The sequence below is a fragment of the Aethalodelphis obliquidens genome, unplaced genomic scaffold (assembly GCF_003676395.1).
Source record: "Aethalodelphis obliquidens isolate GAN/ISIS:26980383/991018 unplaced genomic scaffold, ASM367639v1 scaffold12, whole genome shotgun sequence".
In the NCBI taxonomy this organism is placed as follows: Eukaryota; Metazoa; Chordata; class Mammalia; order Artiodactyla; family Delphinidae; genus Aethalodelphis; species Aethalodelphis obliquidens.
In genome coordinates, this window is record NW_020837956.1 from 21,076,955 (window position 1) to 21,094,336 (window position 17,382).

At 50.9% G+C, this 17,382-nt stretch overlaps 1 protein-coding gene across 1 annotated transcript; it reads left to right on the forward strand.

Annotated features, from left to right (window-relative positions):
* Positions 1–4,549: 4,549 nt before the first annotated feature.
* PCARE (photoreceptor cilium actin regulator) lies at positions 4,550–17,076 on the forward strand. Its single transcript, XM_027113476.1, has 2 exons — positions 4,550–8,467; positions 13,143–17,076. Exons 1-2 carry the CDS (start codon positions 4,722–4,724, stop codon positions 13,315–13,317), a joined length of 3,921 nt encoding a protein of 1,306 aa, XP_026969277.1. The 5' UTR covers positions 4,550–4,721; the 3' UTR covers positions 13,318–17,076.
* The last annotated feature ends 306 nt before the right edge of the window (positions 17,077–17,382 follow it).

Below are 17,382 nucleotides of genomic sequence, written 5' to 3' on the forward strand. Positions count from 1 at the left end.
ATATACGTAAAGTGCCTAACACTGTCTGCAACCAACCGCTAGCTCCCTTTTCCTGCTAGCTCACCACAGTCGTTGCTTGCTTATTGCCTCATCTCACATCTGGAGCAGGAAATTGTGTTGCAAAGAACATTCCTTCAGATCTGAAGGACAAACTGTGCCCTAGGCTTGGCTAGTGGAAAGTTTTTCTTAGTTTTGAAGGCTCAGGAGAGCTCACTGGTGATGCTGACAGAATTTGAGAAATAAGGCATTTTTTTAGGTTGCTTAAATGAACTTCAGTGTTGGCTCAGAATCAGTGCCACATGAGAACCATCTTTTGCTGACCAATTAGTTCAGGGCCACATGAAAAAAACTGGGGTGGAACTTATTTGGCATGTTGAAGGGCAATGACGATTCCTTAGTAAACAAAGGTTTACTGTACATAGGTATGTTTTGGATGTCATGGTTTGACCTATAATATGTCCAGATCTTAAAAAAAAATTTAGTGACCTTTTGAATGTGGAGCCTAGTTTTTCCCTCCTTGAGTGTGAACTGTACTTATTGATTGACTTCTTATTTTTTTGGCCGCACCACACGACATGCACGATCTTAGTTCCCCGACCAGGGATTGAACCCGCGCCCCCTGCAGTGGAAACTCAGAGTCTTAACCACTGGACCGCCAGGGAAGTCCCTTGATTGACTTCTAAAGAATAGAATGTGAAGCAAGTAAAGGTGTTTTTGGCTTCTGAAATTAGGACAGAGTGGCCTCCTCCTTGCTCTCTCTTGGACTTTTCACTCTGGGGGAAGCCAGCTGCCATGTTGTAAGACACTCAAACAGCCCTATGGAGCGGTCCCCATGATGAGGCCCTGAGGCCTCCTGCAAACATCCAGCAAGGAACTGAGACCTTCTGTCAACAGTTATGTGAACAAGCTACCTTGGAAGCAAATCAACCAGTGCCAGTCTCTACCCTTCAAATAACTGCAAACCGGGCTGATGCCTTCACTGCAACCTCATGAGAGACCCTTAGTCAGGACAATCCAGGGAGCTGCTCCCACATTCCTGACCCACAGAAACATAACGTTTCATAATGAGATAATGTTTGCTGTTTTAAGCTGCTAAATTTGGGGGTTATTTGTTATGCAACAATAGACAACTAATATAGGGACCCTTTTCCAAGACCAAGAATATTATAGCTGGGACTCTCTTAGGCGCAGAGTAAAGTATACAATATTGCATTTTAGTTAGGGGCGTGTATGTGTGTGTGTGTGTGTGTGTGTGTGTGTGTTTTAACACACATAAAAGGCAAAACTTAAGTGTACACCCAAGGACTTTTTACCTATGCATATACCCGTGTAACCACTACCCAGGTCAAGAGATAGAACATTTCCATTAGTCTAAGAAATTCCCTCATGCCCATATCCAGTTAATAACTTTTACCAGAGGTAGCCACTTCTCTGAGTTCTGTAACTATAGATTAGTTTTGTATATTCTTGAACTTCCTATAAATGGAATTATTCCATATATACTCTTTTATGTCTGGTTTCTTTCACTCAGTATAATAATTTTTAAGTTTATGTTGTTACGTATTTCAATAGTTTGTTCCTTTTATTGCTAGGAAGTATTCCACTGCCAAATTTATTTATTTCCCTATTGACAAACGTTTGGATTGTTTCCAATTTGAGGCTATTATGAATAAAGCTAGGGCTTCCCTGGTGGCGCAGTGGTTGAGAGTCCGCCTGCCGATGCAGGGGACACAGGTTCGTGCCCCAGTCTGGGAAGATCCCACATGCCTCGGAGCGGCTGGGCCCGTGAGCCATGGCCGCTAAGCCTGCGCGTCCGGAGCCTGTGCTCCGCAACACGAGAGGCCACAACAGTGAGAGGCCCGCATACAGAAAAAATTAAAAATAAAAAAATTTTTTAAAATAAAGCTAATATGAATGTTCTTGTACCAGTCCCTTTTGTGGACCTAGGCATTCAATAGTCTTGGGTAAATCCTTAGGAGTAGAATTGATGGGTCAGAAGGTGGGTGTATGTTTAACTGTTAAACAGTTTTCCAAAGTAGTTGGTCACTTTTACATTCCCACTGAAAGTAATGCTTCTTTTTTTTTAATTTGAAGCCACACCAGTTTGAAAAGAAAGAAAAACAAAAGCGAGTCTTAATGAAAAATGAGAGGCAGTGAATAAAGAGCTTCCTAAATTATTTGGAATAGTCAAGAAAACCAGTCTATAAGGCACAGAGCTATCTGACAGCTGATCCTCCGGGCAAATACTTTTATTTTGATTATTGGTTTGGAAATAATTTTAGTCACTTAGATCAAAAGTTTTCACAAAGATGATTCAAGCAGGGGCCAAAATCCCAAGAGGAGAAGAACTTACATGAAGAACCCTTCAGATGAGCTTTGCACTGGGTTAAATGGAAGAGAGAAGAATCTTCCCACATGGTGTGCTTGTTTACAGGGCCAGCCCAGGCTGTGACAAATGAAACAACTTTCTGATGCCTAACGCAGTTCGCCCTCAGGCACTGAGTCAGCTTTGTGTTTCCCATGAGTCCTGCTTCAAATAAACAGATAGGAGAACTTGATTAATTAAGCACTCTGGGGCACAGGACTGTGATAGGCCGCAGGCTCAGCACACAGGCTGGTAGCCGGTCTGCAGCTTGCTCCCGGCAGAAGAGGGATCCCCAAGTCCTAAAACCCACAGTGTTATTTTCGTTGGTTGTATGGGGCTCAGTGAGAGAACATGAAAACTGTAAAGCCAGAATATAAGTCCGTTCTCAGCAACTTCAGGAGATGCTCGATGCGATCTTTTTTCTATTAGGAAAATTAAACATTGTCAATGAGCTAAATAAATAACCAACAATATGAAATGGTTAAATCAAAGCCTCTCTTCCTCCTGCAGTTGGTGGGAATCATTGTGTGTTTAAGAACAGAGAAATGACACAATGAGGCCTTAGAAAAGCCCTGAGGCATCAGTGTGCCGAGCAGAGAGCCATCTGCACAGACGTAGAATGGCAAAAACCCGATCTGGGGCTCTAAGCCATCTGTAGGCAGTTATTCCCAGACAATTCAGGAAACGACTGGGGCTTGGTCCTGGACAAACTAATGAATTTTCTCATGACTTTTATTACAAGTGACTTAGATGCCAGGGGGAAAGGAATAAGGAATACCTTTTTTTTTTTTTTTCTTGAGTACCTACCTCTTACCAAGCACCACACCAAGCACTTGCCTAGCATTAGCTGACAATTGACTTAATCCCCCCAACAACTCCGCGAAGTAGATATCACTATCCCCATTTCAAAGATGAGCTCTGCCCCAGGGAAGTTAAATCACTTGTGGAAATTCCCCCAACTAAAAGGAGAAGAGCTCAGTATTCAAACTCAAGTCTTCCAACTTCAAACCCCTGCTCTAGACTTTACTGACAGCAAAGAAAGTTTTAAAGGAGGTTTTTTTGTTTTTTTTTTTTGCGGTACGCGGGCCTCTCACTGTTGTGGCCTCTCCCGTTACGGAGCACAGGCTCCGGACGCGAAGGCTCAGCGGCCATGGCTCACGGGCCCAGCCGCTCCGCGGCATGTGGGATCTTCCCAGACCGGGGCACGAACCCGTGTCCCCTGCAACGGCAGGCGGACTCTCAACCACTGTGCCACCAGGGAAGCCCTAAAGGAGGTTTTAAATGGGCAGCTGCGACCTTAGCCATGGGCAAGAGCACCAGGCTCAGACTGAGTATAGAAGCTGGGCTTGAAAAGGAAAACACATTTTTCCCTTAAGTTCTACTCCTAATGGCTCTCCACTGCCCAGGTTTAGCTTATTTTCCTATGAGGAAGGTTTAGTAAAAAGGCTTTTCCTGTGAGAGCATTGTCTCCCCGAGCCCCTATAGTCCACAGGGACCAGCCCTAAGCTTTATATGATGGAGAGTTTTTCCTGCTTTCCCCTCCAAGGCTCCCCGCGATCGACCTCCCTTTTCTAGTGCAGAGGAAAGCCTTCTTTATTCCCTGTCTATTTCGAGATGTCCTCCAGCACTAGAAAGTCGTAGCATTTTTATAAGCCACACAAACAACAAAGTATCACCTCACTTCCCAGCTACTGTGCAGTTTTGGGGTCTTCTGAATGGCAGCAGGTTGGAGCACACTCAGCTAGTTTGCCCTTATGAAACTGTGAAGGTCACTTCTCTGCCAGGATTCATAAACGGTCAGCCCTCGCTTCCCCTCCACAAATGTGTCTCTTCCAGAGCCTTCTGCAATTATGGCTCATTTCCCTAGGTTTCATATGGCAGGCATCTGAACAGAATTAAAAGCATACGCACGTGCAAAAATAATCCGCTTCCCAAGATAGTAAATGCTGAGTTCTATATTAGAACACGCTGTGAGCGCTGACTGGCTAGGGCGTGATTAACCTAATAGGCTTAAAGTTCCACTTGCCATGCACATCTGTCAGGACACGAGCAAAATGCAATCCGGTAATCCACGGGACTGAAGTCCTCGAGAACTGCCCTGTTGCTCACCAGCAGCAGAGGGTTCAAAACTTAGAACAACACCAGAACGGCGGCAGCATCACTACCTCTACACGATGGGGCCAAGGAAGTAAAGAAAGCCGGTTCCAAGTTTAGGACACTGCACCTTGGACTTCAAAGGATTCTGGCTTGGAAACTGCCTGGATGGACTAGTAAGACTGCCTTTTGTTCCTGTTTTGAATACAATTCTCTGAAAATTGTGAGGGTTGCAGATGGGAGATGACTACAGGCTGACATCATGGGATGTACACCTTCCCACAGTGATATTGTTAACAGCGTTGCTAAGAGTGGCATCCAGTTTTTTAAAAAGCCCAAAGCAACTCTGCCAGGATGTCAGGGGCCCAGTGAAAGATGCTCCATCCCTTTGCTGGTTCAAAACTCCACCTGCTATGACTCTGGAGGGGGCTCGTCCCAGGGACAGAGGCCAGAAGAGCAGCAAAGTCCCCGGTGGATCCAATCCGGGGCTGAAAGTCTTTGTCAGCTCACCAGAGATCCCACTTCGGGCAAAAGGAAAGACATGGAAGGACTGATCCCAGAAACCAAAACCTCCCCATCCCAGCTGAACAAATCACAAAGCTACGTGGCTACAGACGTTCCACTCAAGAGACAGAGTTCCCACGGATCACAAGGGGCGGCCTTTTCTGGGGAAGAGAGTGAGGAAAGCAATACCCGGGAGACTTCCAAATGGGGAAAGAGGCCAAAATGTCACAGGTCGAGCAAACAGGGCCATGACTGCCAAACCATCCTTCCTGCCCACGAGTCTGAAGACAAAGTAGACTTCCCTGAGCCCCTGGTGAAGGCCCACCAGCGTGCTTACACCTATCTGCACACCTGCCTCTCCAAATACGAAGCAGTTATGAGCATCACCCATTGCGCCACGCAGACCCAGGAGCTGCTGCAGCCCATGGTCGGCTTCCTGTTGCTGTGTTTTGATGAGGTCAACCAGCTCTTAGAGGAAATCTCCAAGGATGGAGAAGGGCTCCTCCAGGAAGTTAAGGAGGATCTGGCTTGGCCTTTGAGGAAAAGAGAGCCCCAGGAGCAGCCAGATCTCTTGCAGCAGCTTCTGCAGTACACAGTTAGCAAGCTGCAGGCGCTCAGCGGCACAGTGGCCTCGCTCTCTGACAGCCTCCTGGAGGGCTCCGGCCGCTACTTCCACGGCGCCGCGGGCCACCTGGGAAACAAGCTGTGCAAGAAGAAGGGTGCAGATGAGCACCTCCTCAGGGTTCTGGGGCACCTGGAGAGCTTAGCGAGTGGCCACGGTGACCCTGAAGTGCAGGGCCTACCCTTGTGCTCTGAGGACAGTGGCATCGGTGCTGACAATGAGTGTGTGCAGCTGGCAGACAAACTGGGCAAGCGAGCCAGCTGGGACTTCGTGCTGGAGCCTGCAGAGTGGAGGCCAGCGATTCCACCCACAGTGGAGGCCAAGCTGTCCAGACATACCTGGCAGCAAAGCCCATTCTGGATGGGTTCAGCCAGACCCCAGGACTGCCCGCTCTCCAGGCCTCTTACAGCAAAGGTTCAGCCAGCAGTGCAGGGTGGATCGGGGAGCCCCTGGCCCTCCAGCACAGGCCCAGAAAATACTGCCTCCAGGCCTTGGGGGCTGGGCCAAAGCGCTCCGTGTGATTCCCCTGGGATCAGGATCTCCAGGGAAGCACACTTTCCTAAAGGCTCCAGGTTGATGGACACTCCGCCCCTCAGTGAATGTGAGGACAGCAGCCCAGAGGCGGAGGAAGACAAAGAGAGCTGCCTGAGTCCGCGTGCGGGGCAGGGAAGCGCTTCCCATGCAAGACCTCGGTCTTCACCTGCCGGTGGTGCCGAAAGCCTATTTCAACCACACCCCCGGAGGCTTAGGAGCCCCCAGGATGAGGAAATGATTCTGAAGATGAAGGAAGCAATCAGTGAAAGGATCAAGTTTGTCCCCCTGCCCTCTGAGCACCAGGAATGGATCGAGGAAGAGGAGAGAACCGTGGTGGCCCCAAGACCGAACACGGCCAGCGACAGCAGGAAGGCCCCCTCAAGGCAGAGGAGGTCCCAATCTGAGGGGTGTCTGAAGAGCCACGTGGAGGACCCCACGCTCCAGGAGCTGCGGAGGGTCCAGAGAGACCTCAGCCAGAGGCTGGAGGCGCTTTGCACCCGGGACACCCGACGGCAGGGGCACAGCCAGAAGCAGGTTCTGCAGCCCAGGGCAACAGCGCTGAGGCCTGACCACTACTGCAAGGTCACCCCAAGCAGCACCATCAGCAAGTTGAAGGCGTCCCTCACCAAGAACTTCAGCATTTTGCCAAGTCAGAGCACCTTGCAGAAATGCTGTCCCCACCCTGAGGGAGAACAGCCCTGGCCGGGAAAAGCTGAGGGGCTTCCAAACGTCATGCCATCAGGTGAGAGGGCCAGTGAGGCTCCCAGGGCCCGGGACTGGAACATCAAGAGCTGTCCTACCAGAACATCGGTCAAGAAACTCATTGAAACTTTCAGTCCCACCGAGGGTCTAAGGACACTGGGGGATTCCAAGGACTCTGGGCCGAGCCCCTGCCCCAGGAAGTGGGGGGTCCCCACCATGCCTCCCAGATTCCCCATTTACAGGGGACTTGCCCCTTTGTATCCAAAGCCTCGAATTTCTCCAGCAGCAGGTGGAGAATCTCTCAGGATGGGCCCAGGCTGGAGGCCCTTTGCTCCCACCTTTCCCCCTCTGCTCACAGCAGAAGCGTCCAAGAGTGAGGACCTCAACTGTGAAACAGAGGAGAACCCAGAGCATCTCCCTCCACCGCCTCTGGAAATCCTGATGGACAAATCATTCACTTCCCTGGAGCCCCCAGAAAACAGCAATCTAGCAGAGAGCTCCCTTGAAGGGACCCACGTGCCAGGGCTGGGAGGGGCTGGCCCCGCCCGGAGAACGTGGGCTTCCCCAAAGCTAAGAGCCGCCATGAGCCCCTCTGACCTGCTGCCCAGCAAAAGCACGGCCACCCTCGCCAGGGCCCGCAGCACAGAACCAGGGAGAAGCAAGAGCAGCTGCAATCCCGGAAAGCTCGCCTTGGACCTCAGTCACCCACCAGCAGCCAGCGGGAACCCAGAGGTGCAGGGCAGCAGGGCTCAGAGTCAGGCACGAGCGGACAGGGCCACAGGCCTCTCCAAGCATCCCCGGAAGGTCATCCACTGGCACCACTCCAGCCACACATCTGGGCAGGACAGGACCTCGGAACCCAGCCTGGCCAGGCCAATGCGAGGGCCACATTCTCCCGAGGCCCCAAGGCAGAACCAAGACAGAAGCCCCGTGCTGGTCAGGAAGGCCTCTCCCACGAGGGCACACTGGACACCCAGAGTGGACAAGAGGCACTCAAGCGTGCCCTCCACTCACAGACCTGCCCAGCCAAGTGTGCCCTGTGTGCACAGGTCCCCCAGCCCACCGCTCAGCCCTCCAGCGAGCCCCAGGATGCTAAGCCCCCCAACAGTGAAGAAACGAGCCTCCCCTCCCCCCCAGCACAAACTGTCCACCCCTCCCTCGGCAAGCCCACCCGCTCGGCACAAGGTCTCCAGCCCCCCTGCCCAGTGCACAGAAGCCAGTTCCCCTGCCTCTGGCCCCTCCCCATCTCCCCCAGCATCTCCCAGTCTGGGGCCCAAGGAAACAAGAGATTCTGAAGACAGTCGGGCAGCCACGGCCAAAGCATCCGGGAACACGTGTTCCATCTTCTGTCCAGCCATCTCCTCTCTGTTCGAAGCTAAGTCACCATTCTCAACAGTACCCCAACTCACCCCACCATCGCTGCCACCTGAAGCTGGAGGTCCTTGTGGGACCCCGACAGGATGCTGGAGGAGCAGCTCAGGGCCACGACTGAGGGCAGACTCACAGCGAGGGACAGCCCTGTGTGCCCTCAACCCTCAGCCTTTCATCAGAAGGACAGCTTCTGACTGCCAGCCGGGCATCCGCCTTCACCTGCCTGTCCCGGGCACCACCAGCGACGCTTGTGAATCCCAGCTTGGCCAGAGCAGGTAAGGAGAGTCCTCGGGCCACAGCCCTGCGGTTATTGGGATAGAGCTGATATGCCCTTAGGCTCATCTGGGTCAGTAGTTTTCAAACTGTGCTCCCAGAGAAGAGCAGCTGGGAGAGGGGTCTAGGAATGTCCTATCTCCCAGTCCCCCATGCTTAAGCAACAGTCTTTCATCTGTTACACACTTCAGGTTCCCGAGAAAGATTTAATTGCAAGGGGCTCTGCTGTACTAAAGATAAAGTTTAAAAGAAAAATTTTAAAAAAAGTTTAAAACAATCAGGTTGGTGCAACCACATGTGCCCCTTATTTTACACTTGGGGAAACTGAGGTGAAGTGACTTGACCCCCAAAGTTGAGTCATTGTCACCTGTCTGGAGCCAGCAGCCTGATTTCTGTCTTTCCTGGTTTACGGCAATAGCCCAGCATCTTAGTGGGACGTGCTCAAATTTTTGGTCCCAGGACTTCTTTAAGCTCTTCAAAATCGAGACCCCCAAGGAGCCTTTGCCTATGTGCATTGCATCTATCGCTTTTTACTGCGTTACAAATTAAAATTGAGAGATGTTTAAAATATTTATTAATTGAAAAAACGACCCCATTCTATGTTAACATAAACTATATCCTAATGAAAAGTAACTATATTTTCCACAATAACAAAAAAATCGAGCGAAAGGAGTGGCACTGTCTTATAGTTTTACAAACCTCTTTAGGGTGTGGGCTTCACAGACAGACACTTGGATTCTCAGACCTTTGTCCACAGTCAATCTGTTGTGATATCACACATCATGTAGTCTGGAAAACTCCACTCTATATTCCTGAAAGAATAAGTGAAAAGGGCACATAACATCTTAGTATTATTATGAAAATAGTTTTGACCACGTGGACACAACCCCCCCGCCCCCCGTCCCCGAAAGGATCTGGGAGGCACCCAGGGGACACACCTTAACAAACAGCGGGTCCTGGAGGTATTGAATATAAAAGTCTGGCTTCCCCATACTCCTGAGGACCTGCCCCCACTTCTGCAATCCAGCCTCATCTCCATCTCCCCTTTCAGAGGAGTGTAGAGCAAGAACAAGACTCTCGGGCTTCCCTGGTGGCACAGTGGTTGAGAGTCCGTCTGCCTATGCAGGGGACGCGGGTTCGTGCCCCGGTCCGGGAAGATCCCACATGCCGCGGAGCGGCTGGGCCCGTGAGCCATGGCCGCTGAGCCTGCGCGTCCGGAGCCTGTGCTCCGCAATGGGAGGGGCCACAACAGTGAGAGGCCCGCGTACCGCAAAAAAAAAAAAAGAAAGAAAAAAAGAACAAGACTCTCCATGAGCACTGAGCACCAGAACCCAGGCGGAAGGGCTGCCATGCCTGCCCTGGGCCGGCTGAGGTCTAAGCGTGCCTTTCTCATGAGGGGCAGCTGACTTGCATGTCCTTGGCCCAGCCCCGCAGACAGGTCTGGGCATGCAGCTACAAGGGGGCATGACTCAAAGTATAGCCATTGCCTGGGAGTTGAAAGGACTTGAATGGTGGTGTGATTATTTTTCAGAGTTTATGGGGACACGCATCTTTTCCCAAATTGTAGCACGGGGAGAAAAATGTAAATCTGAGGTCGATTAAAGAGGAACTCTTATCAATGTGTCTTGATATCATATCAGACAAAGCTCAACCCACAGCAGTCCTTGCTATCTTTGCATTGCCCACAGTTGTGTAAATGAGAAGTTAATTTCTGCCAGAGCGATATGTGTTACAGACTTCACAGTCTGTCCTGGCATAAACGGTAGTTTTTCACAAAGTACTAGGCAGTCAATTTTAAATAAAGATATTATCTCGGGAAAGTTGTGCATGGTTATAGTTCTAGAAACTTCCCCAGCCCCTTGAAAGGAATGAAATATTGAATATTTTTGCAAGAATCTTAATGTAACGTTGCTCTTTTCTTAAATCTAAAATGAACTTCCTACAGCACAGTGCCTTTCATCTGAGAACCTCTATAAATGTTATTGCATTATTCCTCACACCAGCCAGTTATTCAGTTATTAGATTTCTAAAACTGTGCCCTTCCGGAGAAGAGCTTGAGAGAACAAGGACAATAAAATGGCATTAATTAAAAACACTAACATTTTAAAACAGCAGGAGCAATAATAAAGCAACATAAAATTGTTCAAGGAGAAAATATTGCCATTCTTTCAGGTTTCTCCTCGGAATAGGGCGGCCTTAAAGGTTGTTTTATGTCCTGAATCTCAATATTCAGAGAGATGAGGTGGGATGGGGAGTAACTGTAGCTTTAAAGAGGGAGGAGGATTCATAAAGAGGAGCCTTCCCAAGGTCACGTGGAAGGTCACAGAATGACTCACAGCCATTCCCGTACCTCCTGGTCAGACCACACGTCTAAGCTGCTCCAGACTGTGAAAATGTGAGCACGTGACAAATGTGATGGGAAAATGCCTATTCCCCAGATACACACCCCACTCCCCACTCAGCCCTGTAAAACTGGCGTCTGGGAGCAGAAGTGCACCAGCTGTAAGAGGAGGGCTTTTGCGGCTCTGGAGATGACAAGCATTTTTTTCTGCCCTCCTGTGTATGGGAAACAATGCCAGGGAACTGAGCATGATTCCCCCGAGATCATGCAACAAGCCAGTGCCCGAGAGCCAGAAACTCCTACAGGCTGTTTCCCCAAGCAGGGACTTGCGGGGACAGCCCTACCCATTGTATCTCGCAGCCGAGGCAGGCTTGCAGGATGCACTGGCCTGTGTCTGGTGTTGACCCCCTGCAGGTCAGCCCGTGCCGCTTTTTTAGAAAAACTGATGGTGTTGATATCTTCCCCATCTTGGGGCCCAGGGATTGGGCACAGTCCTTGGAGGCTTCCCCAGGAAGCTCTGTTACTGAGCTTCAACTGTTATCTACGTGTTGAATGCCCAGGTGAAGGCACCTGTCTCTATCCAGGTCTCGGTGTGCCCAGACTTGCTCCGCTAAATGCGGTGCTTTTAATTTTGCCAGGACTGGACCAGCCAGTCAGGGTCTCTCTGCAGCCCCCTGACCCCGTTTCCTGGAGACCTGGGCTGCCTGGCTCCCCAGCAGGTCTGGGAACAGGTGGAAACACGGCCATATGGCAACCAAAACAGTCGACCTCCTGGCCTGAGCCTCACACATATGTGGGACCTGGTTGGGGGTGGGGAAGACACAGTTCAAGAACCAAATCCTGCGTCACACGTCGGCGTCGGCCTCCACTGACACTGCGTGCCACGGCCTGTCCTCTGCTCCAGTCTGGGAGCAGCAAAGTGTCACGCCCCCACCCCTGCTCAAAAGGGGCACAGGAAGAAGAAAAAATAAGGTGGGAGCTGTGGCCCACAGATCACTGGGTCCTGCAGGGACTTATGATGGGGCCGGAGGCTGACAGAGATGAGACTGGCTCTAAGGAACAGGGTGGGTTCCTCACTGCCTGAAAATCACGTATGACGGCCAGTGTCAGTGCCCACCCCACCCCCCCCACCATTCCTGCCACCCTGATCTTGTTAGGATCCAAACTCAAACTTGTCCTCCACTGGTTAGACGTCCCACGTAAGCGTAACCACGCAGAGCCGAGCACACTCGAGAAGGTGCCGTCACGGGCAGAGAGAAGGGCTTCTGGTCTGTGCACGTGCGGAGCTGGGGCCAGTCCTGGTCCTCAGGTGACTGATGGAGAGGCTCCGAGCCTCAGGTGCCCACCTGTCATATGACAGGGTGGTCCCTCAGGTCCCTTGCTGGTGCGACTTCCTAGTTCTACTACAAAACAGCACCAGTGACAGCCGACAATTTAGTGAGCACCTATCATATGCTGGTTAGTGTGCGGAGAGTTTTCCAGGCGTCATCCAATATTGATAACTTTGAGTGTCCTATGAGATGGGTATTATTACTATCTCCCTTTCACAAAGCAGGAAACTGAGAATCAGAGAGATCAATCAACATGCTATAGGTCACACAGCTAGTAAGTGGAAGGGCCAGGACTCGAACCCAGACAGCCAACTCCACCCTCCACGTGGTCTTTGTCAGGCTAGCCTGGCTGCCCGTAGCCAGTGTGGCTTTCCGAGCTGGTCCCCCATCTGGCCTAGGCCTGATCTGTGCTTGTGACCACCCTCCATTCTGTGCTCCCAGAGCACATTGGGTGTCCCTCTCTGTTCAGAGCCCCTCTCACTGTGGCACTCAGCAGCTGGGAAGCTCTATTCTAGCCATATGCCAGGTCTGAGCCAAGCAGTTTTCATTTTATTCCATTCAGGAAAAGGGTGGCAGCTGAGCAAAGCAGGGGTTTTTTTTTGCTGTTATTGTTGGCGTTATTTTTGATTCAACTAGCTAAGCCTAGCTCTTTATTAAATAAGAAGTGCTCTTAAAACAAAAACAAAATAAAGGCCTGGCTCCCGAGTTCCTGAGGGAGACGCTTTGTTCACAGCAGCAGGATCTGGGCATCCCAAGAGAGAACAGGACTCAGCCTGTCCTCTGAAACGCCAGGAGCTTGGCTCTCACGGTGCCCAGCCACAGCAGACACCCACAAGGACAGCACCAGCAGGCAAAGCTGATATGGAAAGGCAGAGGCCTGGCACCAAGAGTCCACCAGGTCTGTGGGTGACACAGACGGGAGGGCTTGAGAGAGACAGAATGGAGATGGGGCGGGGCCAGAGGAACGAGGAGGGTTTGATTGGCACCTGTGCTTTCTCTCTGCAGCAGCGAGGAGAGCCCCAAGGACACAGAGCCATGGAACAGTCCCTGTGCCCCAGAACCGAAGGGCGGCAGCAGGGGTGCACCACCCCCAGAGCTCTGCGTGCTGGGCCACGGGCTGCAGCGGGAGGCCAGCGCCAGCCATGCCCAGGACAAGCGCCAGCAGAAGGAAGTGGCCTGACGGGCTGGCTGACTGAGTCACACTGATGCCAGTCACCCCAGAAGGCAAGGGTGACAGCCAAGCGTCAGACAACCCCAGAGAGGGTGGGCCAACCAAACTCCTCCTGAGAGGTAGGAAAGGCCTGGAAAGGGCACTGCCCAGAGGCTCTCCTAAATTCTAAACCATCACTGTTTGCAGTCCTAGATCCTGGTTTGCCTTGGGGTTCAATGAGTAACTATAACTTTGGACCCCACAACGAGACTCTTTAATCCTTCAAGTGCTGGTCTTAATTTAGCAGGAAACGATATTTACCACGTGCTGCATGAGCCAGGTGTCTTACTTGGGTTCGCTCTGTGAAACCATTTAATTCGTTCAACAATGAATGAAGAGAGAGCATTCTCCTGGTTTTTGCAGATGAGAAAACCAAAGCACCTCTCCTCCATTCACTCCCCACCCCCCCCCCCCCCCCAGTGCCTTGCCTGAGGTTACACAGCTAGGAAGAGAACAGAGTAAAACGTAAACAGGTGTGCCTGGCTCTAGACTCTATTGTCTTTCATTCCTTTTTATTTTTTTGAACATTTCATTGCCCTTGACTGTTCCATTTGCAAGCATACGTATGTACTTGTGCAGGTGGAAAGCTGCTTCTGTTTTTTTAAGGTTAAATAGTGGCACAGCTTTTATGTGCCCATCATGAGCTCTGTTTAGAAGCTGACTGCTCCAGAGATAAGAAGCCTGAGGTGGCATTAAGACACACAGCTCCACCCACCCTCCTTCCCAAGCTCAGCTCCAAAGCCCTAAAAGCAAAGCTTCCAGCCCAACAGTGCAGCCCTGCTGCGTCTCCAGCTAAGCCTGTCTCAGAGGCGTATCTCAGATGCTCTACCCCATGCACCCACATGCCTCTCAGACTGAGTGGGTACAACCGACCCTCGCAAACAAAGCAGCCTATTCTCTGAAACCCGTGGGGGCTGAAGCTCAGAAGGACGTGTGGGTAAGGCAGGCACGCGCGCGCGCACACACACACACACACACACACACACACACACACACACACACACCCTGGTCTCCCCCAGGGGCTTCTTTGCCAACTTTATTCCCAGGTCATCTGCAGAACTTCTGCTGGAGTTGAAACTGAAGTGAAGAACCATTGTTCATGCCCCAAACCTGCTTCTGCCAATGAGCTAGATATTTGCTGCAGAATTTGGAATTTTTCCACTGGAGGCTGTGGAGTGCTTTCTATTTAGAAAAGAATTTGCAGTAATTGGGTGATTCAATGCCGGCTCAGTGGGTTGTCAAAAGACGAGAATTCTCACCCACAGGGTACAGCTAAGGGCCAATCCTCCACATCTGCTTCAAAGCTGATTTTTTAAGTTTGGAAAAATTATAGACTTCAAGTCCTTTCTTGTTGAAGTAGATCACGACTCAAGAACATGTTAAACTGGGTCCTGAGGACTAAGCTCCCTCCCCCAGGGATAGGCTGCGGCTCCAAGTAAAGGATCCCCACCTTGACCTGTCCAGTTATCCAGACAGGGGTGACAGGGACAATCTCTTCCAAGGCACTCAGGAACAGTTGATTAAACTACCAAGAGGGACCACAACCCACCCGTCTATTGGGAAATGTCTGTACGCACCCAGTTAGTGTGTACTAATCCTCAGAGCAGAGCTCAGGCCACAGCAGGGCAGAGCCACACCCAGGGGCTGGAGGCTGGGCCCTGGGAACTGCCTGGGCTGCAGGACACAGGAGGAAATTCAGCCACCCGGGCCCAGGTGAGTGAGTGAGAACAGCCAACTTCAGGAAACGTGCTTGAGAGAGAGCTGGACTGTCCCCCTGCCTGGTTAGGCCGGCAGCGTGGGTAACGAGGGCTGGGCCCCGTAGGCTGGCTTTCAGGAAGCAAGCAGTGTGGAGCAATCCAGCTCAGAGGTAAGAGAATTGGTCAGAAAGGGGACCTGCCCCGTGCTAGGGTTTCGAGGCCGGCTTCCTGGAGAAAGGAAGGTCTGAAGAAACAAAGCAGAACCCCAGCTGCCGGGAGACTGGACAGGGACCCAGGTGATGAACCTGGGTTGCAACGTGGGGATGTAACCCCAGGGATGATCAAAAGTCTAAGTGACTGGATAAGAAGTGGGGGCCAGATCCACGAGAACGGCAAGTTCTGGGTCTCCAGCACAGGTCCCCCCCTTACAGGGTCTTAGAGGTTTGGGGCTGGTTTGAGTGTGTGGGTGTGGCTGAGGGTACCCAGCTACAGTGACATGAGGTAGAAGTGGGCAGCTGGGAGCCAGGCAGCATATTACGTCACGGAGGGGGTCGGCATCAGAGCAAATGCCTTGGAAGGGTCTGGAATGAACCACTGCTGCCTTTATGAGGGTGCCTGGCAGGAGGTTCTCTGAGAGGAGAGGCTCCCCCGACCACCAGCCCAAGCTAGGCTGGTAGAGCACCCACCCCTCCTGTCCTGCAGGCAGCCGCGGAGGGATCCAGGGTGCACAGGATTCCTGCCACTGAGCACCTACTCGTGCCAGGACAGGGCCAGGCTGCTGCCATATATCCTCACATGTGATGTAATGAGAGACCCAGAACCTCTAGGCCCAGGCAGCAGGGACGATGAGCTGCTGGAGCCATCGTGATGCCTAAGGACCCAGAGGCTTCAAGAATCCCAAGTCATCTTCCCAGAGGGGAAAGGGGAGGGGTTGCTGAGGCCAAGGGGCTGGAAGGCAGCAAAGGTCTAAGATGAAGGAGTGCCAAGCTGACCCCGGAACAGATGAGTCAAAGGTATGTTTTTTGGGCTACAATCCCAACTACCACACTCAGCCCATATTACATGTGAATGAGACTTTGTATAAAAGAAATTAAATCCACCCCAATAGACCATTTGTGTGGCATCCACGGTCTCACCCCTCCTGAGATCAGGCCTTTCCTCAAATCTGTGTCTTTGTCTGTGCCTGGGAGAGCACACTCCCAGTGGCCTTGAGGGGCAAGCTCCACTCCACAGCTTCTCAGATGGGTCACTCTTACCCACCCTCCCCCTTCACCCAAGAACCTCGTGCTTGCCGGGCCCAATCCACTTCCTGTGCTCAAGGGAGAAGGGAGAGCAGGGTGTTTTTGTTTTGTTTTGTCTTGTTTAATTAAGCCAATGGCCCCAACCCATTAAAGACTCATGTGTCTGTTCTTTTTCTTCACAGTTAGAAACCAAGAAGGAATGTTGGGTATAAAGACAAAAGGGCGTCCACATAGGAGATTAATTTAAGAAGTGCGTATTATACCCATATTCTTATTGGGGCCGACTCCTTTCTGGGGGTTTACAGCCATCCTCCGTGCACACGGGGACCCCAGAGCCATGGAGAGGGAGGTGTCCAGCCCCCTCTTTATCCAACACATTAGTAACATAGCAAAGAGTGCTGCCCCAGGGGAAAAACACAATTTTCTAGTTCCATCAAAAGGATTCATGGAGTAAAAAAGCAAATATAATATTCTAGTGGAACAGTGATAGCTTTTTGCAAATATAAATACAATCTTCAAGATGAAATATATCTTCTTTCCGCAGCTTGGTTCTGTGCGGTCGTTCACTCTAAGCAGCATCTATTTTCCTTCCTCACGTCATACACCCAGTTCAGAACCTAAAATAATCCGCGTTGATAGAAAATGAAGGGCAGACAAACCAGAGAGGCTTTTCCTTCATTGTGAAGTGCTTACGTTTGGCAAGACTTGCCTCATAAACCCTGCAACATGAATGAAAGGGATTTTGAGAAATATATTCTATTTTTCTGAAATAAACCAGCATTTTGCATGTATCAGAGGAGCTGGTGCCATGAATTATTGTGTCAACATGTTTGTCAATTGATCGTCTGGTTGACTGCGTACAGGCTGCCAACACCCACTCTATCTGCCAAAGCAAAGCTTTTCAAAGGTAATATATTTTTAAGTAGCCCCACATCAAAGTCTGTTGAACTGCCATAAAGTAAATGTGTTCTGAGCTTATATTAACAGAGCATGTTATAGTGCACTATGGTTTCCTCCCTGTACCTCCCTGAAGTTTAAATAAAGTTCCGTCAATCCATCCAGGTGGTTCTATGAAATGCAATTAAAGATGCGTTGCA

Excerpts from the sequence above, each read along its gene's own strand:
- PCARE (XM_027113476.1), top strand. The coding sequence starts at position 4,722 with ATGGGATGTACACCTTCCCACAGTGATATTGTTAACAGCGTTGCTAAG. Across the intron at positions 8,468-13,142 it reads TCCCAGCTTGGCCAGAGCAG|CAGCGAGGAGAGCCCCAAGG; the intron begins GTAAGGAGAGTC and ends TTCTCTCTGCAG.